At 45.5% G+C, this 20,825-nt stretch overlaps 1 protein-coding gene across 2 annotated transcripts; it reads left to right on the forward strand.

Moving 5' to 3' along the window:
* Positions 1 to 485: 485 nt before the first annotated feature.
* LOC130850919 (acyl-coenzyme A thioesterase 1-like) lies at positions 486 to 20,355 on the forward strand. 2 transcript variants are annotated; one of them, XM_057730415.1, is made up of 3 exons: positions 486 to 1,071; positions 10,718 to 10,920; positions 19,320 to 20,355. In XM_057730415.1, the coding sequence occupies exons 1-3, from the start codon at positions 486 to 488 to the stop codon at positions 19,923 to 19,925; spliced, it is 1,395 nt and encodes a 464-aa protein (XP_057586398.1). In that variant the 3' UTR covers positions 19,926 to 20,355. The 2 variants fall into 2 exon arrangements, with proteins under 2 accessions (XP_057586398.1, XP_057586399.1); XM_057730416.1 differs by lacking the exon at positions 486 to 1,071 and adding an exon at positions 7,478 to 10,310.
* Positions 20,356 to 20,825: the final 470 nt, after the last annotated feature.

Here is a 20,825-nt window from a genome sequence, read left to right on the forward strand (position 1 = left end):
TTGGCAGCGCGGCTTGGCCCGGGGGCGAGCGCAGACACCCGGGCCGCCCCGGCTGGCCCGGCGTCGGAGCCCATCGGGCGACGGGGTCGGCGGCGGCCCTTTGCTCCTCCATCACGGAGGTCCCGGGGCCGGCCCGCGCGCCCGCTCTATTACCTTAGGTCTGGAGACTGCACACTTTGTTAAGTGCCGAGTTCCTTCAGGGGCAGCCCCAGTCCAGCCCACGCTGCACGAACTTCTGAGAGGCAAAACTAGGACGTCTTTTCCCCAACATAAAGTTCCTGTGTGTCTGCTTTCGCTCTTGCTCTTAAAAGGAGGCCCCTAGTTGGCAGGACTCGGCGGCCCTCCAAGCCGTTAGAGCGGGCGGCTGGGCCCCGCAGCGCGCTTGCGCCGCACACAGGCGGCCTGCCGCTAGAGACGCTCTAGCCAGTTCCTAACTTTCTCCACAGCCTCCTCAGCTGATCCCAGATCTGAAAAAAAGGCGCAAAATGGTACTCTCACGTCTGGCTCTCCAGCGACCCTTCGGATTCTGCCGACGGGGCCCGACGCCCTGGGCGCGGTTGGCAGGGCCTCCAAAGCTGAGGACCGGTGACGCAATCTCCTGGGCCCCTGCCAGGATGGCGGCGACGGTGACACTGGAGCCGGCGGGCCGCTGCCGCTGGGACGAGCCGCTGCGCATCGCCTTGGCAGGCCTGGCCCCCGGGCAGCCCGTCACGCTGCGCGCGTCCCTGCGCGACGAGAAGGGCGCGCGCTTCCGAGCCCACGCGCGCTACTGCGCCGACGCCCACGGCCAGCTGGACCTGGAGCGCGCGCCCGCGCTGGGCGGCAGCTTCGCGGGGCTCGAGCCCATGGGGCTCATCTGGGCTCTGGAGGCCGAGAAGCCCTTGCAGCGGCTGGTGAAGCGGGACGTGCAGACGCCCTTCGCCGTGGAGCTGGAGGTGCTCGAAGGCCACGAGCCCGAGGCCCGCCGACTCCTGGGCCGGGCGGTGCACGAGCGCGACTTCCTGCCGCCGGGGGTGCGGCGCGAGCCGGTGCGCGCGGGCCGGGTGCGCGCCACGCTCTTCCTGCCGCCAGGTGAGCTTCATGCTTCGCTGTTTCTCTTGTGTGGGTGAGAGAGAAAGGCAGTAAGTAGGTGGCCCCCAACATTCCGAAGGTCGGTGGGGCCTGAAAAGTTCGAGGAGCCACGAATGGAACGTAAGGCTGGCTGGGGAGGTGGCTTTACTGCTCCAAAGCAGAGGTGAGGCCAAAGACATCGCAAGGAAAGGGTAAAGACAGTTGTAATTAAAAAAGAAAGAAAGAAAAAGAAGTATAGGTAGTTTCCAGTTTTTAAAGTTTTCTTTCTAAAGTTTCTCAGTTTTACAACTTTGCTTCTAACTCCCCCAATATATTAAGATTTAAGGAAATTACCATGAAGGAGGAAGACCTCTTGCTGCCCACTGGAAATCTTCTGAATTATTGGTTAATTTTACCATTACATAAGAAGCGACAGGCCAATGAAAAAGTTAAAAGATGCTTATCCTCATTAGGAATCAGGAAAATGCAAAATAAAACTCCATACTACATTAAACACCCTCAAAATTTAGAAGTCTAACATTACCAGTTTTTGACCAGTGTGTGGAGGAAAAGGAACTCCCCAGCACTGCTAAAAGGAACACAGTTATTCAGCCACTCTGGAAAAAGTTGCTTTTACTTAGAAAGTTGACTATATCATCTACTCCTGGTGCACCAACAGGTATTTATGTTTGTAAGAGTAAAAACAACTGGAAACAGCCTAAATGTCTGCCAACAATAAAACTGATGAATGAGTTGAGGTATATTTCCAGCACAAAAGTGATTGAACTACAGTCACAAGAATCAACATGGATGAATCTCAGAAACTGTTGAGGGAAACATCATGTCCCCAAAGAACACATTCAGTATCATTACATTCAGATAAAATTCAACAGATAGGCAAAATAAACAAAATACTGTTTAAGGCAGGGGTCCCCGACCCCTGGGCCACGGGCCCTTACTGGTCCATGTTCTGTTAGGAACCCGGTTGTACAGCAGGAGGTGAGCAGTGGGTGAGTGAGTGAAGATTCATCTGTATTTACAGCTGCTCATCATCATTTGCATTATGGCCTGAGCTCCACCTCCTGTCAGATCAGCAGTGGCATAATATTCTCATAGCAGCACGAACGCTACAGTGAACTGCGCATGTGAGGGATCTAGGTGGCAGGCTTCTTCTGAGAATTTAATGCCTGATGATCTGAGGTGAAGCTGAGGTGGTCCCATCACCCCCAGATGGGACCATCTAGATGCAGGAAAACAAGCTCAGGGCTCCTGCTGATTCTGCATTATGGTGAGTTGTATAATTATTTCATGTCTTACAATGTAATAATAATAGAAATAAAGTGCACAATAAATATAATGCACTTGAATCATTCCAAAACCATTACATACCCCCATCCCCACACCTGTCTGTGGAAAAATTATCTTCCCCTAAACCAGTCCCTGGTGCCAAAAAGGTTGGGGATCGCTGGTTTAAGGTATACTTATGAGTGCTAAGACGGTAAAGAGAATCAAGAGCGTGATAAAATTCAGAATAGTGGAAAGTGAGTTAAGAGGAAGAGGTACTCACAGGGCTTTGATGGTTAGTACTGAATTATTTCTTTAAGCATTCTGGATATAGGGACTTCCCTGGTGGTACAGTGGTTAAGAATCTGCCTGCCAGTGCAGGGGTTACAGATTTGAGCCCTGGTTCAGGACGATCCCACCTGCCACGGAGCAATTAAGCCTGTGCACCACAACTACTGAGTCTGTGTGCCACAACCACTGAAGCCCAAGTACGTAGAAGCCCATGCTCCACAGCAAGAGAAACCTGTGTACTGCAACAAAGAGTAGCTCCAACTCATTGCAACTAGAGAAAGCTCACATACAGCAACAAAGACCCATTGCAGCCAATTAATTAATTAATTAATTAAAAAAGGAGTTCTGAGTATAAAGTATTTGCCTTATACTTATTCCTTAAAATTTTCACATTAAACATAAACTTATAATGTAAATAGTGAAAATGTGACATAACCAGCCTTATACACAGTGGGTAGCTTTTTGAGTCTAGCCTAATGCATTTGAGATTCATTTCTGTTGCTCTATATCTTGGTAATTGCTTCTTCTTGTGTCTTAGAAGTTTCCCATTAGATGGATGTGCTGCAGTTTGTTTATTCATTTGCCAGTTGGAGGATATTTGGAGATTATGAATAAAGTCACTATAAACACTTGCGCCCAAGTTTTTGTGTGAACACAAGTTTCCGTTTTTCTTGGGTAAATACCTGGAAGTGAGATTGCTGGGTCATAACCTAAGTATGTGTTTAACTTCATCAGAAATCGTAAGCGGTTTTCCAGAGTGACTGTATCATTTGCATCCCCACTGTTGCCCTTAAAAATAAAAGTTAGTTACTTGACTAGCAAAAAAAATGGGTTAATTTGGGAATAGCAGAGAATTGCAATTAGAGAAAAGCAAGCCACAGAAACAACCATAGGCAAGTCCAAGAAACCAAAGAGAAGAATGCTATTTTATAGAGAAAAAGGAGGAAGTTGGGAGGGGTTGTTTTGAGCAACAGTCCATCAGAGAAAAGAGAGTTTGGGGTGATGGTGATTTTTCATTGCTGAGTTGCTGGGATAGTCAGTTTCTTGGAGGGGAGGCAGTGTACATCTTTTGCTTTTGGGGCCTGTAATTGATGATTCTTGCCTGTTGATCTTTCTGTTTGATCTGTAATTGACAATTCTTCCTACAGTTGATGTGGAGGGTACTGAAGGAGAGCTCCCCAGTTCTGTGCTCCTGACTGCATTGTAGTGAGGTTTCCCTTAATTTTCACATTTCTCCTTTTTGATCAAGATCTTTCTCCACAAACATCACTCACTGATCAGGAGTCAGTGCAGTGGCTTTTTGTCCTTTGGTGTCAGGAAGGACCATTCCTGGATGCCATGTCCCTTGTTAGAGGGACACTGCACAGAGTGGAAACCTATTGAGGTCACATTTGAGTAACAAGAAGGGGTAGGAGGGAGAACTTTCAAACACGTTCCAACTATACTCCATATTTATCAAGACCCTAAGCCCTAGAGTACACCGTTTTGGGTACAGTGTTTTTACAAAGGTTTGGTAGGCAATAGTACAGAATCAAAAGTAACGTGACAATTCCAAATTGTATCATGGTTCTAAACCAGGACCCTGGGTCCAAAGGTAGCCCACTGAACAAATACTTATTGGCACTCATTCCAAATTAAGGGAGCAAAGTTCTCCCTACAGAGGTGAACCCAGAGTCATGGATGCCTCCTGGAAATCCCTATTTAAAGCAGCCATGAAAGCAAAATAGAATAGCAAATACAACAAGAGCAGAGTCAACCTAAAAGCATTAACCGAGTGCATTTGGGAAGATACAGTGCAGGCATAAAATTGAGGCAACAGCTAATGAACTCTTTGTGAAGATAGCAAAACTTCAAAGACATTTTAAAACAGTATTGTTATCTCAAAAGAACTGTTTGGAACCAAATGTGTTGTTAATAGCATAGCATGTGAGGTTCAAGTTCAGTTACCCTGAATTTGAATATGAATCCAGAGTCAGTTAATAGTCCAGATGAAAAGAGACTTTTCAGGAGATGAATCCTGGACTTTCTAAGAGTACTGGCCCTGACATCTTGGCAAAGCTGTCTGGTCAGATGTCGAGTCCTTCAGTTCTGAGAAATCTTCGCTTTCACGTCATCCTGTGATGTGAGGTCCAGTCAGGGTTTGGTGCTTTTTTCAGATGTGTCACGTGAAATGAAGAGTCTCTTCCCTGGAGTTCGGCAACACAAGGGTTGGTTAGCAGCACCTGAAAGGGGCCTTTCCAGTGGGGTTAAAAGAGTCTTTCTGGAGGTGTCTTTTCCAATAGAGGAAGTCTCCAGGATACAGGGTATGATGCTTAAGGTCTTCATCTCCTGGGAGCGCACTGTGACAAGACTGCTCTACCAAAGGGTGGTTATTTTTAATGGAAGCAACTAGGCCTTTACAGTATGAAGTGTACCTCCTTTTATCAGCTGTGAATCAAAAGAGGCGGGAGCCAGGTGCATTGGATGTCTTGTGACTGTCTCAAAATGTGAGAGTTTATGATTTTCATAAGGGGATGAATCTGAGATTTAGAAGAACCAACAGCAATGCTTTTGGCTGAGGTATTTGGAGGGTTTTGACGAACTTTGCCAATTGAGTCTTTTTTAAAAAAAACAAAAAATTACTTATTGGCTACACCGGGTCTTAGCTGTGACATGTGGGATCTTCACTGCTGCATACAGACTCTTAGTTGTGGCCTGCATCGGGATCTAGTTCCCCGACCAGGGATCAAACCTGAGCCCCCTATGCTGGGAATGTGGAGTCTTAACCACTGCACCACCAGGGAAGTCCCTCCAATTGAGTCTTAATAGTGTCCTTAATTTGTTTGACTTACCCTAAGGATCAAAAATGGTAATTAAGCACAGTGAAAGTGTTGTGAAACCAGCCGAATGGCACAGACTTATTGAAGTACCTGACCAGTAAAATGGTTTCCCAATGGCTGTGCAGTTCAGGAGGAGTTGCCCAGGCAAGGATAATCTTTTCTAACAGAATTTCAGCTACAGGAGAAGCCATGACCTGTGTACAGGGGAAAGCTTCAGTCCTGCGAGAAAACTTTCCAACCGTTAGCGAAACATATTTAGATCCATGAGAAAGAGGAAACTGTCTGAAATCCATTTGCCAAAGGTTGAATGGCCCATTAGACAGTAAGGGTCTAGGAGCAGTGAGAACAGGTTTTCCTGGATTCTAGCTTGAGCAGGTGGGACAAGGGAGGTGTACGCACTTTTTGTGACCTTATTAATACTTCCCCACCAATATTTGTTTGTGAAAGCTATCATTTTGTCAGTAGACTAATGCTTTCTGTACGTACAGGGGTAAGTAGTGGGAATTTTAGAATTATGGGTAAGACCAGATTGTTGCTTTTTAGTAAAGTATATAGGGGCTGGGCCATAAGAAAAAAATTTGGAATCTAATATTGACAGTAGGCAGCTAGCCTGAGAAAAGCTCGTGGTTGGCACTTAATTTTAGGTTCGGGATGTACAGGATGCCCCAGGTTTACCTGGAACCAAATGTAGTCCTTCTTCCATAATCAGGTGTCCTAAATATCCAGCTTGTGTTAGAGAAAACTGCAATTTTTCTTTGGAGACTTTGTGTCCCTCAAAGGCCAAAAGTTTTGACAGGTGGATGCTGTCTTCCCATGAAGAGTTTTGAGGAGAGCAGAGAAGTAAATCATCTCTGTATTGGGACAGAGTAGAGGCTTCAGAAATGTTCACATCACCCCAATCAGCTTTCAATACCTTGTGAAATGTAAGCGGGAGTTCCTGTGACAGCCTGGGGCATAACTGTCCAGGTGTATTGCCTTTCTTGCCACGTGAAAGCAAACATGTATTGGCTAGGCTCCTCAATTAAAATACTAAAGAATGCACTGTAGGACTTCCTGGGTGGTGCAGTGGTACAGAATCCGCCTGTCAATGCAGGGGACACGGGTTCGACCCCTGCCCTGGGAAGATTCCACATGCCACGGAGCAACTAAGCCCGTGCGCCACAACTATTGAGCCTGCACTCTAGAGCCCGTGAGCCACAACTACTGAGCCCATGTGCCGCAACTATTGAAGCCCACGTGCCTAGGGCTTGTGCTCTGCAACAAGAGAAGCCACTACAATGAGGAGCCTGCGCACCACAATGAAGAGTAGCCCCCACTGCCAGCAACTAGAGGAAGCCCGTGTGCAGCAATGAAGACCCAACACAGCCAATAAATAAATAAAATAAATTAAAAAAAAAGAAAAAGAATGCACTGTATAAGTCAGTTACAGTCAAAAAGTTGCTTTCATTGGGACCTGATGTCAGTAGTGTGTGGGGATTAGGAACAACAGGTGTCAAGGGATGACAGTATTTATTACTTGTAAGTCTGGGACAAACCTCCTATCCCAGCTGTTGGATTTTTCTCACAGCTAAAATAGGGGTGTTTCAGGGACTTGTACAGGGGATAATGAGGCCCTGAGAATTTTACTGCTTTCTTATGGCTTTGACACATTGCAGGGATTCTTTGTTACTAGGGTACTGATTAATTTGGGGAGAGGTTTTGAGAGATCTGTTTGAATATTGACAGGAGTTGCACTGTGGATTCCTCCAATATCACTTGAAGATTTTGCCTGTAAAGAGGAGAATGGAGCTGATCCAATTGGGACGATTGATCGGTGTCTCCCAGATTCAGCTACAGAGCCGACAGAAATGGAGCCAATAAAGGATGTCAAAGCGTCATTTAATTCACTTAACTGGCTATTTTCACTGCTACTGTCAAATTCCAGAATTATTTCCGTGTTGTGGGAGAGAGAAATTCCAGTATAATCCTTTTCTGAGTCTCAACCTAATAGATGAAGGGGGCAGAGGAACTCAGGAGTAAAGGGTGTGTATGTGTCAAGGGCCTAAACAAAAGGGAATAGGTTCAGAGACAGGAACTTCCTGAGATTCATTAGAGAGCCCCGACTATTTGAACTATTTTAGGACTCCTAAGCAGGGACTGCTTTCTAGCAGTGGGATTGAGCATGGAGAGTGTAACTCTGGTTTGTCATTAAGGACAGAAAGAGCTCCATCCCCAATCTGGAGAAATGTTTCTCCAGGTGGATTAAGAGGGAGGTCTGGGAAGGGCCCCTGTAGTTCCTCAGAGCCCCGTCATTGGAAATTAGGAGGACATTGGAAAGGCTGGCTAGAGGCCTGAAGGCATCTGGAGCAGGAAAATGTGTAAAAATCTGGTTTTCAGTGTCCTGTCTCTTCCCAGTAATAGCAGGCAGGTTTTGGGTTCTGTTCAGGAACCTTCATTTGCCAGAGTTGAAAATTAAGAAGTCTAGTGGTCTTCCTTATTAGTTGACTCATGTAAGGTGTGAATGAGCTGAGTTGCCAAATTAACTAAATCAGAGTGGACACAGTTTCGCATTCCACCCTGCTTGTTTTAACTAAAAGAGGATGATCCTGGCTCAGTGCCTAAATAAACATAGAGTTAAAGGCTACCTGACTGGATTCACCACCTGAAGGAAGACCAGAGTTTGCTTTGAAAACAATCTGAAAGCAATTCTACTAGTCATAAAAAGGTTCACCACGGTTTTGTGTGCAAGCCTGAATTTTGTCCCAAAAAGAAGTTTTAGGAAAAGGTACTGTAATTGCTTGGTAGAGGTTTTCAGCAAGTCATCTAGCATTTTGCCAAAAGTGAGGGGTTTGTTTTTCTAAATCCTATTCAGGATGTTCCCATCAGGGAAGCTTCATCCAGTGTTTGGGTTAACCCTCCCCAACAAGCAGGTGGACTAACTGACAGAAATCTAAGCACCCAGCATGGGAAGTTTGAATAACTGTGGTAAATGCTTTAGCAAACCTGTGAGGGTCCTCAGTTACTTTAGGAAACTTCACCTGTGGGTCCCCATTTGGCTTTAGTCCAGGGAACATAAGAAATTTGGGGTTTACTTGGGTCCTCAGAAGACATAATTTTAGAGGGGCAGGTTCTGGTAGGTTCAGAGGAGGAGGGAGTGGAGAGAAGTTCAGGGGAAAAGCGAAACGCGGTCAGAGCATTAGCATGGGGAAACTGAGGTATAGAGGAGGTGGAGGCAGTGCAGCAGGGAGGCAGGGGTGTGGCACTGGAGGTGGGGCCTGAGCACAGCAGTTGTCTGCCATGTGTCAAAGGAAGGGAGAGGGAAAGAGAGGCCTCAGAGACCTTTGACTTCTTTAGTTGTTTGTTTGCCTCAGTTAATGTAGAAATTGTAATGTGCAGGGAGGTAATTTTAGATTCCTGATGTTTGCAAACCTCAAAATGCGGATTAAAATGGGTGTGTAACAAGGAAGAGCTAAGTCAGGCTCCTTGTTAGGTCTGTTTCTTTGAGTTTAACCTTTACTTTTCGCTGCTTTTGTTAGTATCATCATAGGTGATGGCCTGCCTCAGGGAGCCCTTCCTCTCTGCCTGAATGTTTAACTAAAGTGCCTCTGTTCAGCTCACAGGCAGACACATCTGCCCTGCCCACCTGTGTGAATGGCTGCAGGAAAAAACAATGAACATGTCCCCTCACCTGAGGCTGGTCATTCCAGGAAATGGTTGGCAAGACTGATGGCCCTTTCACTTTACTTCCTTACCGCCTCTCCCTCTCTGATTGTATAGAACCAACTGGCATCCAGAGCCCAATAAGATGGTTTTTCAGAGACACGAATCTGCCATCTTCTTGGTCGGCCAGCTTTCCGAGTAGAGTCGTATTCCTTGCCGCAACAGCTCGTATCCCGTTCATGCGTATGGGAAGCAGAGTGAGCTTGGACTCGGTAACAGGTGTCCAGTTCAGGTTTAAGAAAAGTAACTTGGGGAGCTCGAGAGTTCCCAATCTTCTCGATTGGTGTTCTGATTTACTTTTCTTAAGTCGGTCCATTTAGTTAGAAATGCACATGAGGAGAGACCAAAGCTTTTCAACATAAAACCGCCTGGAGTCCCAGAGCGTTGGGCATCATCAAAGCATTTTGATGACTGCAACTGCATTTCTTAAAAGGTTTTTCTCTGGAGCAAAAAGAAAAATTCCTGAACAACACAGTTCCAAGGCACAGCCCAGTTCCTAAAGAAATCAGACCAAAGGCCAAAGGAGTACTCTCAGAAAGGACAAAGCCTTTGAACAGATCCCAGATAAAGCTTGGAGAGCTCAAGATGCAGAGAGTGGAGCTTGAAATCCAGCAGAGATGTGCCCTTAAACTCCAGGGGCAGCTAGAAGGCAGCAAGCTCAGAGGGCTCTGTGGGTGCTGGCACCTGTGTCCTCACCAGCCTGGGAGTTTTGAGGGGTTCTCTTTGGATCCCACTTCAGAACACCAAGTAATGTTGACCTTAAAAATAAAACAGTTGTTTTTCTAGCAAAAATGGGTCAATTCTAGAACATCAGAGAATTGCCTTTTGGGACAAGCATGCCACGGCAAAAAAGCATAGGCAAGTCCAACAACACAAGGAATGTTATTTTATAGGGAAGAAGGAGGAAGGTGAGAGGGGTTATTTTAAATAAATGCCTATTGGAGAAAAGAGACAGCTTAGGGTGCTGGTGGTTTCTCATTGGCTGAGTTGCTGGGGTAGTCAAGTTCTTGGACGGGGTGCAATGTACATCTTTTCTTGTTGGGGCCTGTGACTGATGATTCTTTCCTGTTGATGATTCTTCTGTTGTGATCTGTAGTTGACAATTCTTCCTGTAGTTGATGTGGAGCGGTACTGCTGAGAGCTGCCCTTCTGTCCTCTGGATCCATTGTGAGGTTCCCCTTTATTAATTTCACACCAGCAGCAATGTATGAGGGATCCAGTTGTTCCACATCCTCACTAGCATTTGGCATTGTCAATTTGGGGGGGTGGGGGTGCGGAGGGGCGGGGCAGGAGAAGGCAATGATTTTGCTGTTTTTATTGTCTGTAGCTTACTTTTAATCACAAAAGTAGTACAGGCTCTCTGTAAATATCTGTGGGGCTTTGAGGCCCTGGGCATAGAGGAGAATGTGGGTTTAGCCTAGGCCACACTCCAGATCTTTGAAGACCAGAGCCATTCAGCCTTTCTGATTGTCAACAGAAAACTTTGACATCACCAAAGAGGCAACAAATGGCTTTTGACACCACTGCAAAGGCTTTTAAGAATAGTTTAGTTTTGTGTTTTGTTTCTTCCCCAGAAGCTGGGCCCTTTCCTGGGATTGTGGACGTTTCTGGAGCTGGAGGTGGCCTTCCAGAATATCGAGCTAGTCTGCTGGCTGGGAAAGGTTTTGCTGTGATGTCTCTGGCCTATTATAACTATGAAGACCTCCCCAAGGGCATAGAGAACCTCCACCTGGAGTACTTTGAAGAAGCTGTGAACTACCTGCTTCATCACCCTCAGGTTGGAACTTCCTCTACTTTTTATGTCCTGCATGTTGGTTGTCCTTCTCTTAAATGCTCTTGGTTTTCACAGAACTTGACAAATTCATGACAGCCCCTCCCAGCCCCCAACACACACTACCTCTCATAGTCACTTATCCCAGACAGTTTCCATGCAATTAGATGTTACTGTAATAGGTTTTCTGCCAATAAAGATGTTCTAGTTGGAATTATGGAATTTTAAATTCCAGTATTTTATAGTATTCCATTACAGGCCCAAACACACTGAGATCCCTGGGTTTGACCCAGGAGGCAGAGGGAAAGGGGAAGTGGATCACTGTCTCCAGTTTGAATGTTTATTTTTAATCTCTCCTCCATGTGCCCCTCTGAGAGCAGAGTATTCAGTTTTAAGGAAATACTTGGTAGCAAAGAACGCAGCTAGTAGGAAATATATTGAGGGCTCAGGATATCAGAGGATTAGAAGACAGACCTTGGTCAGGGTATCAGAGGATTAGAAGATAAACCTTGCTTATTTTATAATTCAATCAGGGTTCAAGGTTGATGGAAGTGCTGGTTGTCTTAGAAAAGGTGGGGGTGTAGTGAAACCAGCACAATACATTTGAGAGACAAAAGTTAAATTTGAGGTGTGATCTTGCCACCGAAGTAGCTTTGTGACCTTGGGTCCTCTGTTTCCTCCTCTCAAAAACTGGGATGACAATAATATGCCATTCCTGTATCTTGATGAGAAATAAATGGTTGAAATCAGTTAAGGGTGCTCTTGTGGGAACCGTGACACACACACATGCACACACACAAAAGGACTGCTGTTGAGAGGTCAATCAAAAGACCACTTACAAGAGAAGAGTTTGGTCATTGACAAGAGCAGCCATTTTGGAATAGGACAAACCCAAATTACCCTGGTGGGGACTGAGTAGAGAAGGAGGAAAGAAAATAACTACAAAGGTTCCCACAAGATTTGCTGTGAGGGAGTAGAAAAGTAGGGCAGAGTGGATTTGAGGTCGAGGGATTGTTATTTAAATGTAAGAGGTACTGGAGCATGGGGTACACTGATAAGGAGGAGCCTGTAGAGAAGACAGTTATGAAGGAGAGAGGGAGGGAGGAAGTACCTGCAGGAGCAAAGTCCCTGAGGACGAGAGTTGATGGGATCCCAAGCACCCGCAGAGGAGTGGCCTTGGATAAGGACAGAGATACTTTGGAAACAGGAGGGAAGGCGGAGGGCTTGATCCGGGTGGGACTAAGTAGCCTTGGAAGGGAGAAATGAGAACAAGTTCCATCCTGATAGCTTGTACCTTCTCCATGAAGTAGGATGGGATGAAAGTGAAGGGGAATATGGGTTAAGGGGCTTACAGAGGGAGGAGACAAGGTGAATCGGTCTTTTGGAAGAGTGGAAACAAAACATGAGTGGAGCAGGATTGAGGGGCAGTGTGGATGCTTATTTGCAATTTGTGGTCATGGGACAGGGAAGGGCCCATTCTGATTCCATTCTGGATCTGTTGCTTTTACTTTAACCTTTTTTTACAAAAATTTATTTATTTGTTTATATTTTTATTGGCTGTGTTGTGTCTTCATTGCTGAACACGTGCTTTCACTAGGTGTGGTGAGCAGGAACAACTCTTCATTGTGGTGGGAGGGCTCCTCATTGCGGTGGCTTCTCTTGTTGTAGCTCTAGGTGCACAGCCCTCAGTAGTTGCAGCACACGGGCTCAATAGTTGTGGCACATGGGCTTAGTTGCTCTGCGGCATGTGGGATCTTCCTGGAGCAGGGATTGAACCCGTGTCCCCTGCCTTGGCAGGCAGTTTCTTAACCACTGTGCCACCTCTTTTACTTTAAACTTTCTTTTTGTTGCCTTTTCATTTTAATCACTGACTATAGCTATCAGCATACATAATGGCCTGCAACAGGGAACCCTGCCCCTCTGCCTGACTGTTAAACTAAAGTGCCGTTGTTCAGCTCACAGAGACTTTCTGACACTGCCCACCTGTGAACGGCTGCAGAAAAGAAGAAATGAACATATCCCCTCCCCAATGCAGGCCAGAGAGGAGATACCTTGCCACATAAGTGTCCATTTACTTTACTTCCTCACTTCCTCCCCCTCTGTGTTTTGTAAGAGAAACTAGCATCCAGACCCCGATAAGATGGTTCTTTTGAGACACTAGTCTGCCATCTTCCCAGTCTGCTGGCTTTCTGAATAAAGTTGCTATTTCTTGCCTCAACACCTCTTCTCCCAATTTATTGGCCTGTCATGCAGTGAGTAGAGCGAGCTTGGACATGGTAGGAAATTTGGGCTTTTCCTTAGAGGACAAGGCAGTTTGTTTAATTGGGGTACCCTGTTGGAGAGGGGACTTGTTGTTGGACTGTACCTGGTTTGGAACCGGTTGGTTGGTTTGTAGGATAAGTCTACCTGATTTGGGAAGTGGTTCGTTGGTTTTGGTTTTGGTTTTGTGTGCATGGATGCTGGAATTTGTTTGGGGCTTTTGTGTTGGAATTTGTGACTTTTTTGTGTTTTGGTGTTACCAAATTTAAAAAAATAGGAAATACTCCATCTATCCCAAAGGAGAGCCCTTTGGGGTGTATATTAGATAAATGGGCAAAACATAGCCATGAGCCTATTGTTGCCAGACTCTTGGCTCTCTGCACACCAATGCCAAATCAAAATGTGGAGACAGAGTTACGGAGGAGAAAGAAAGAGTGGCTTTATTTCTTTGCCAGACAGAGGGGGATCACAGTAGGCCAGCACCTCAAGACCTGTGCCCCCCTCCCTGGGGAATAGGGAGAGGTCAAACAGTTGGGTGCAGGTCAGAGGTATGGGATAAGAATCACCCCGGCAGTACAGTCTTCTTTCTTCTGCAGAGTTTCTGAAGGGTGGGGTTGCTGAGAGGACTAGGGTGTGTGCAGGGTCTCAGGTGGTCGGGTCTCCTAATCTTGATGAGTTTCTCTGGTCCCTTTCATCGTGCCTCAGGTGGTTTCGTGGCTGCTCCTCCCCTGATTAGCCACTGTGTGAATCTGCCCTTTGGAACTCAGGGAAGGTCACGGAGGCTGGAGTCTTGCCTGCAAGAAACGGGGGACAAACAGCCCTCCATGCCCGGGAGCCCCACAGGGCCCTGCTCGGCATCACTATGACTAAGAAAGACATGATGTGGTATTGTAATAGGGCACTATCATAATGGCTCACTGCATTATTATAGGATCTCTCAGTTAGAAGTGTTTTGCAAAAGAGCAGGGAAAAGAGATGAGATTCCGTATGTAGAAGTACTTATGCTATGGCATCAGGAGGAAAAGGAGTGAAAGGGCTGCCACCTTATGGTGCAGTGATCTAAAAGGAAACCCAAGGGGGAATCTGTTTGCAAGGGAAAGAGGGAGAAAATGAGAATGGCAACACTGTACTTCAAAACCTAAATCCCCCTCCCGCCTATCCAGCTCCCCCACTGGGCGAGGAGGCTGCACTGGCAGTTGTTCCAACTGCCCACCCATGTCACCAACATAGTCCCTCCTTTCACTGCCTCCCATTTCCTCTACCCATGGGGATGGATAGAAGTTTTTATGTTAACCCCCAAAGCAGAGGGGCTTAGTTTATATCACCATCTAAGACCCGGCAGGGCACCCAGTTTGGACTGGAAGCCACTTCCACAGTGGGGCAATTTCCCTTGCACCCACATCGTGTAAGAGGCCAGGGGACTCCCTTGTACTTGAGGCATTGCTTCTACTTTTCCCACAGGAGGCCCAGCTAACTTTGACAGTGGGGAACAAGTTGATTGACTTTGAAGTGGAACCACTCCCCACCCTTCCCTATTTATCTTAAGAGGTTTGTAAGTATTAAACAAAGGGGAAACAAAGTCATGCTAGGATGCCTCTATCTTTGAGATGCAAATGTCCTATCTGGTCTTCTCAGGAACCCTTATCTCTGCCATCTTTTTCAAATGCACATTTGGAAAAGAGGGTAAAGTAATTTAGAAATTGACTTGTCAAGGGTGAATAGAAATCCGTAAGTGTCTTTCTGTAAGTATTTAGCCATCTAGAGAAGTGAGGTTGATTGTTTCCATCTGCCAGAAACCTATTTTCATCCAACCTCTTTTGTAAGCTGGTGGGTTTTTACATTGCTGTACCTGACTCAGGGCTGAAATTTTGCAGTGAGAACTATGATGTCTCTCTGTGTCTCTGTATGTGCCTTTGTCTTTGGATAACATTGCTGAGGTTGATTTGTGGATGAGCGCTGTTTAATTGGCTTAAAGAAAAGGAAGCTCTTACAAACCAAACAATTCTACATTCGAGAGAAATGAGCTAAATGAGTTTCAGCTTCATGTGAACTGGGAAATAGTATTAAATTAATACCTGGTATTAATATTTGTTGATCTAATTAATATAGATATGTCTTTGGAGTCATCCACATTAAGTATAATACTTTTATTGTGCTAAGTTGAATATAAGCTAAATAAAATCTTGCTATATCTGTTGCAAATCTGTCAGCAAGGAAAGTAACTTGATGTGAAGAAACGTTTAAGAAAATGCTAATGAGATAAGAGCTTTGGGTGAACATTTAGAAAGAATTATGTTTTAGGAATGTCTACCTCACATTAATCTCTCCAGATATTTGACACTTTGAAAGTTAGAATTGTGCTAAATTAATGGAAGGTTTGTGGAACGTGGACCCCGAGGAAAGAGTTTTGTGCATGGTCAGGACTGACTAAGTGTAAAATAAGTTAATTGAGTAAATGAATTTTAAAAGTAAGCTGGTGCAAAACTTGAATTTGGCTTTTCTCTCTGTTGAGAAGAAAAGTTTTCCTAAGATGTTGAGCTGCCTTTGATAACAGATTTTAAGTTTCTTTACCTTTTAAGTGATGTGTTCTGTATGTGCCTTTGAAATCTTTGATTGTTCCTTTGGCTAAGTGAAGATCGTTTCACAGTGACCTGGGATCGTATCCGACTGTTTCAAACCCTTTTAATATTTTTTTGAGAAAACTTCCCAAATCAAATTAGAATGAAGTTCCTTTGACCTCTGGCTAACTTTGGGATGCTTCAGAGGGCCCCTGAAACACCCCAAAGAGAGATATTAAGCTAATTAGGTTCACTTGGTATGTTACAGTACATGTGAGGTGTTGTCAAATGAGTAATAAATCTTCTTAGGTTGTATTGTATGGTAAATGATACAGATATTCTAGAGATTGTATGGAGTTCCTAAGAGTCTGATCTGTGCTGGTAAAATGTTATCAGTCATAATTCTAGTTATTATCTGAAAGTGCTGTATGTCACAGCAGTAACCAAGTTACTTTGTCAGTCTCGTTGTAATCAGATTTAAGCGTGCCTTCTTGAGTCTTTTGTCATTATAGACAGCTATGGTTTCACTCTGATGCCTTTACAAAAATGCTTCTTCTTCAAGAAGATTTATAGAAAGGACTTTTGGATAAAGAAAAGTTTCTCACTTTCAGACCATAACGCTGAACTCGGTAAGAAATTGAAGAATTCCAGTGGGAAACCTGATGGTTTCATAAAGCTGTTGACAGAAAGGATTAGTTACATAGGACTGAGCAAACTGGTGAATGTGGTTATGATTTTTATGGTTTCTATGTGAAAAATTACTGATTTAAGTCTGTGTTTTCCAGGTGTAAGGAAAACCTTCCCCTTAAAATAATTGTGACTTACACTAATTTGGTTAACTATACCTTTTTTAAAAATTAATTTGTTTTTTTATCTATTGGCTGCGTTGGGTGTTTGTTGCCGTGCGGGGGCTTTCTGTAGTTGCGGAGGGTGGGGGCTCTTCTTCATAGCAGTGTGTGGGCTTCTTATTGCAGTAGCTTCTCTTGTTGCGGATCACAGGTTCTAGGCACGTGGGCTTCAGTATTTGTGGTTTGTGGGCTCTAGAGCACAGGCTCAGTAGTTGTGGCACATGGGCTTAGTTTTTCTGCTGCATGTGGGATCTTCCTGGACCAGGGCTCGAACCCGTGTCCGCTGCAGTGGCAGGCAGATTCTTAACCACTGCACCACTTGGGAAGCCTGGTAAATTAAACCTTTGTAAGCAGAATTGAAACCTTTATCTTTTTTTCTCTACTTGGTTGGTCCTGCCAGTAGCATGTGCTTGTCTCCGATATTAAACCATGCATGTCTAAGTGCGCATGGCTGGTACAGTGCAACTGCAGATGACTCATTAAGTCAGGGACGGTCCCTTTGGTAGCTCGCTACTGCAACCGGATTACAACTAGCTACACTCATCATTGTTTTAATTTGTCCTTTGCGTCCAAATGGTTTGTGCTTTGTGTCTCCCTGCTACACTTTGTCAGTGTTACTAGCTGCATTACTTCTATCCTGTCTGTTTTCTAAGATTGTTGCCTCTTCCAGTACCCAGTGGGTAACCAGGCCTCCAACAAAACGTCTGTGGCTAAACATCTTGAGGAAATAGATCACATTTATAACATAATTGCAATAGTGTGAGTCTAGGTATGGTAAGAAGGCACAAGGGAAAATGTCTGCTGGATCATACTTACATAGAGGATCCAGAGACTCTTTCATTATCAATGGGCCTAATCCAAAAATTAGCACCTGGAGTGGCATATCAAGAGTTTTTGCCTGATCTGGGATGAGCCTCCCAGCGCTGTGGGACAAAATTTGATCATGAAATGTCTCCCAAGTTTTGGTGAAATTGCTGACCTAGAGGAGAGGATGTGAGAAATGGAATATTTCCTGCCATATCACTTACCAGCGATTGCAGCCCTCCAGCAGGAGCTGGTGAGCCCTGAGGAAACTCTGGAAAGAGAAGAATACCTGCCATCTAGCAGCCATCAGACTGCAGCCACTCGCTATGGTGAGCCGTGAGAAAACTTCAGGATATGAGAATACAGGATACAGGCCCAGATAGCTGAGGTGCACATCAAGGGAATGATTAAAGTGAGTCCAGACTCTTGCATCTTCCCCTACACAGAAAAGCGCTAAACTCAACTTGAGCTGCTGCCTCCTGGGCTTGAAATCCTCAAAGTCCCCACCAAATAAAACATCACTCTTAAATTTTAGGCCGTAAATATCTTTTAAAGTCTCCAGGTGTAAAGTAGACACTTTGCAAAGAGGAACAAAAGAAGACAAATCTCAACATTTGGAACATTGGCACTGATGGTGGACACTTCCAGAAAGATCCATGTGATGAAGCAGTGAGAACATTGGTCACCCCTTTTTCCACATTGACACTAGGAATTGTAAAAGGGAAGAGCCAATTCTAGCTCCGTGTTGGATCTGTTTCTTTTCCGTTAACCTTTGCTTTTTGTTGCTTTTGTTATAATTACTGTCTATAGCTGTAAGCATACGTAATGGCTTGCCACAGGGAAGCCTGCCCCTCTGCCTGACTGTTAAACTAAAGTGCCTTTGTTCAGCTCTCAGAGACATTCTCACCCTGCCCACTTGTGAATGGCTGCAGAAAAGGAGAAATTAACACATCCCATCACCGATGCAGGTGAAGGGAGGACATATTTTGCAAGATAAATGGCCGTTTTGCTTTACTTCCTCACCGCCTCTCCCTCTCTGTCCTATAAAAGAAACTGGCATCCAGACCCCAATAAGATGGTTCTTATGAGACACTAGTCTGCCATCTTCTCAGTCCACTGGCTTGCTGAATAAAGTCGCTATTCCTTTCCTCAGCACCTCTTCTCCCAATTTATTGGCCTGTTGTATGGCGAGTGAGAGAGCTTTGACTTGGTAACAGGCATGACATGGAAGTAATATCTGTCAGCACAAGCGTGTGTTGTTTTCTCCAGCAGTGTTCATTTGCACAAATGCAGGCCTGGAGGAGTGAATAACAGGTGGATGTAACTGAGGTTAGCACTTTAGCAGGCAAGCGTGACCAAAGGGAGAGAGGTATTAAAGGAGGTCAGAGTGTCAGCAGGGGAGCAATAGTAACGATGAAGCCTGGAATCTAAGCTGCGTGAGGTGGGAAGTGACAACACGAGAGAGGTGCTGAGAGTGAAAACATGGTAGGCAGGGTCTCAAGAGAGGTGGCAGTGGGCAGTACTGCAGCGGCTACACTGGAGGTCAGTAAGATGGTGCTTAGGTTGTAGGATGCTTGAAGCTGAGATTTTGGAGATGATGTACTTACTGATGACTGGGCTTAGGATATGACAGTGGGTGTGTGTGTCTGAGGTGGGGGAGAGGAAAAGCTCGTTGGAGGTTTGGAGGTCAAGGAACTGAGAGGCCAGAGTACTTAGTAGTCATCCCTACGTGGCTCTCTATGGAGACTGTGGTGATGGAGAAATTGTGGAAAGCAAGGTAGAGAGGAAGGAGAAGTCAGTATCCCAAGGCTGCAAACCTCGGTAAGTGGGAGAGCCAATTCAGGCTCAGTTCCAGCCGACTCTCAAGTCCAGGCACTCGTCACCACACTGCACTGTTCGTGGACTCATTCTCCTTTTCCCTTTGGCCTTTTCTCAGGTAAAGGGTCCAGGAGTCGGGCTGCTTGGGTTTTCCAAAGGCGGCGACCTCTGCCTCTCCATGGCGTCGTTCCTGAAGGGCATCACCGCGGCCGTCATAATCAATGGCTCTGTGGCCAATAGCGGCGGAAACTTACACTACAAGGGTGAGACACTGCCGCCTGTGGGTTTTGACCGAGGTCGAGTCAAGGTGACCAAAGATGGCTTAGCAGACATTTCGGATGTCCTGAACAGCCCTTTGGAAGGCCCTGACCAGAAGAGCTTCATTCCCGTGGAAAGGGCTGAGTGTGCCTTCCTCTTCCTTGTGAGTCAGGATGACCACAACTGGAAGAGTGAATTCTATGCGAATGAGGCCTCGAAACGCTTGCAGGCCCATGGTAAGCCGAAGCCCCAGATCGTCTGTTACCCCGGGGCGGGGCACTACCTTGAGCCTCCTTACTTCCCCTTGTGCCGGGCCTCCATGCACGCCTTGGTGGGCCGCCCTGTCATCTGGGGAGGGGAGCCCAGGGCTCATGCCAGGGCCCAGGTGGATGCTTGGCAGCGGCTCCAGACTTTCTTCCACAAACACGTGGGTGGGAAGAAAGGGTCGATCCCATCCGTGCTGTAGTCTTTCATCTGACTGTGTGGCATCTCTGATGCTACTCTGTCCTGGGAACAGCTGCCACAAGTAGTGTATATGTGTCGCTGTTTTCTTTTCAATAATTTCTTAGAGTTTTTCCCCTTCAGTATTAAAGTGAACTTACCAGGAACTTTTCAAGATTTTTAGAAATTACATACTTTTTCAGTTGTTTGGGAGGAGAGTTATTCTACAGAAAACACAACACGTGGAGAAAGCATGCCCTTTAGTATCTAACAACACATAACCAACAAGGCTTTAGCGCTGAAAAGAGTCATACCTGGTAAACAATTCCTGCTAGGTAATTGTTTCAATTGTTTATTATTGAACGTGCAATTGTATACTAATTTATTAATAAATAAATGGTTACTGACTGTATATGAAAACTTATGAAATATTAAAAATATCAGATTTGAGTGTCTCCTTTAAGAGTGGAACTGGACATCTTAGCTGTAAATCGCTATACTAGCTAGAGTACTACTTAACGGTAGCTTTTTCTTTATACAACTGTGAGGCAGGTGTCATCTTCATTTTACAGATGAGGAAACTGAGACTCAGAGAAGTTCTCCGCATGGTACCTGTAGAGCCTAGTCTCCCCACATGCAGTTTCTTCTGTCTTTGTTAAGCCCATCTGTGCTCTCCTCAGGGTAACAGCCCAGCCACAGGGAAAGGAAGTGGCTCTTATTTGTCCTACCTAAATTTTCAGTGGATTTCCTGGACTTGCAGTGTGGGGGTGGGGGTGGTTTCAGGGCACCAGATGTTAAAAATACCTAAGAGTAGATCTGGAACTCTGGCAGGAGACAGATGGGCTCCAGGCTAGGCATTTACCACCAGCCTCCTATTTACACATCCTGAGGAAGGAGGCAGGTGGGCTCTCGGATAGATACCTAC

This window comes from Hippopotamus amphibius, chromosome 4 (assembly GCF_030028045.1).
Source record: "Hippopotamus amphibius kiboko isolate mHipAmp2 chromosome 4, mHipAmp2.hap2, whole genome shotgun sequence".
Classification (NCBI taxonomy): domain Eukaryota; kingdom Metazoa; phylum Chordata; class Mammalia; order Artiodactyla; family Hippopotamidae; genus Hippopotamus; species Hippopotamus amphibius.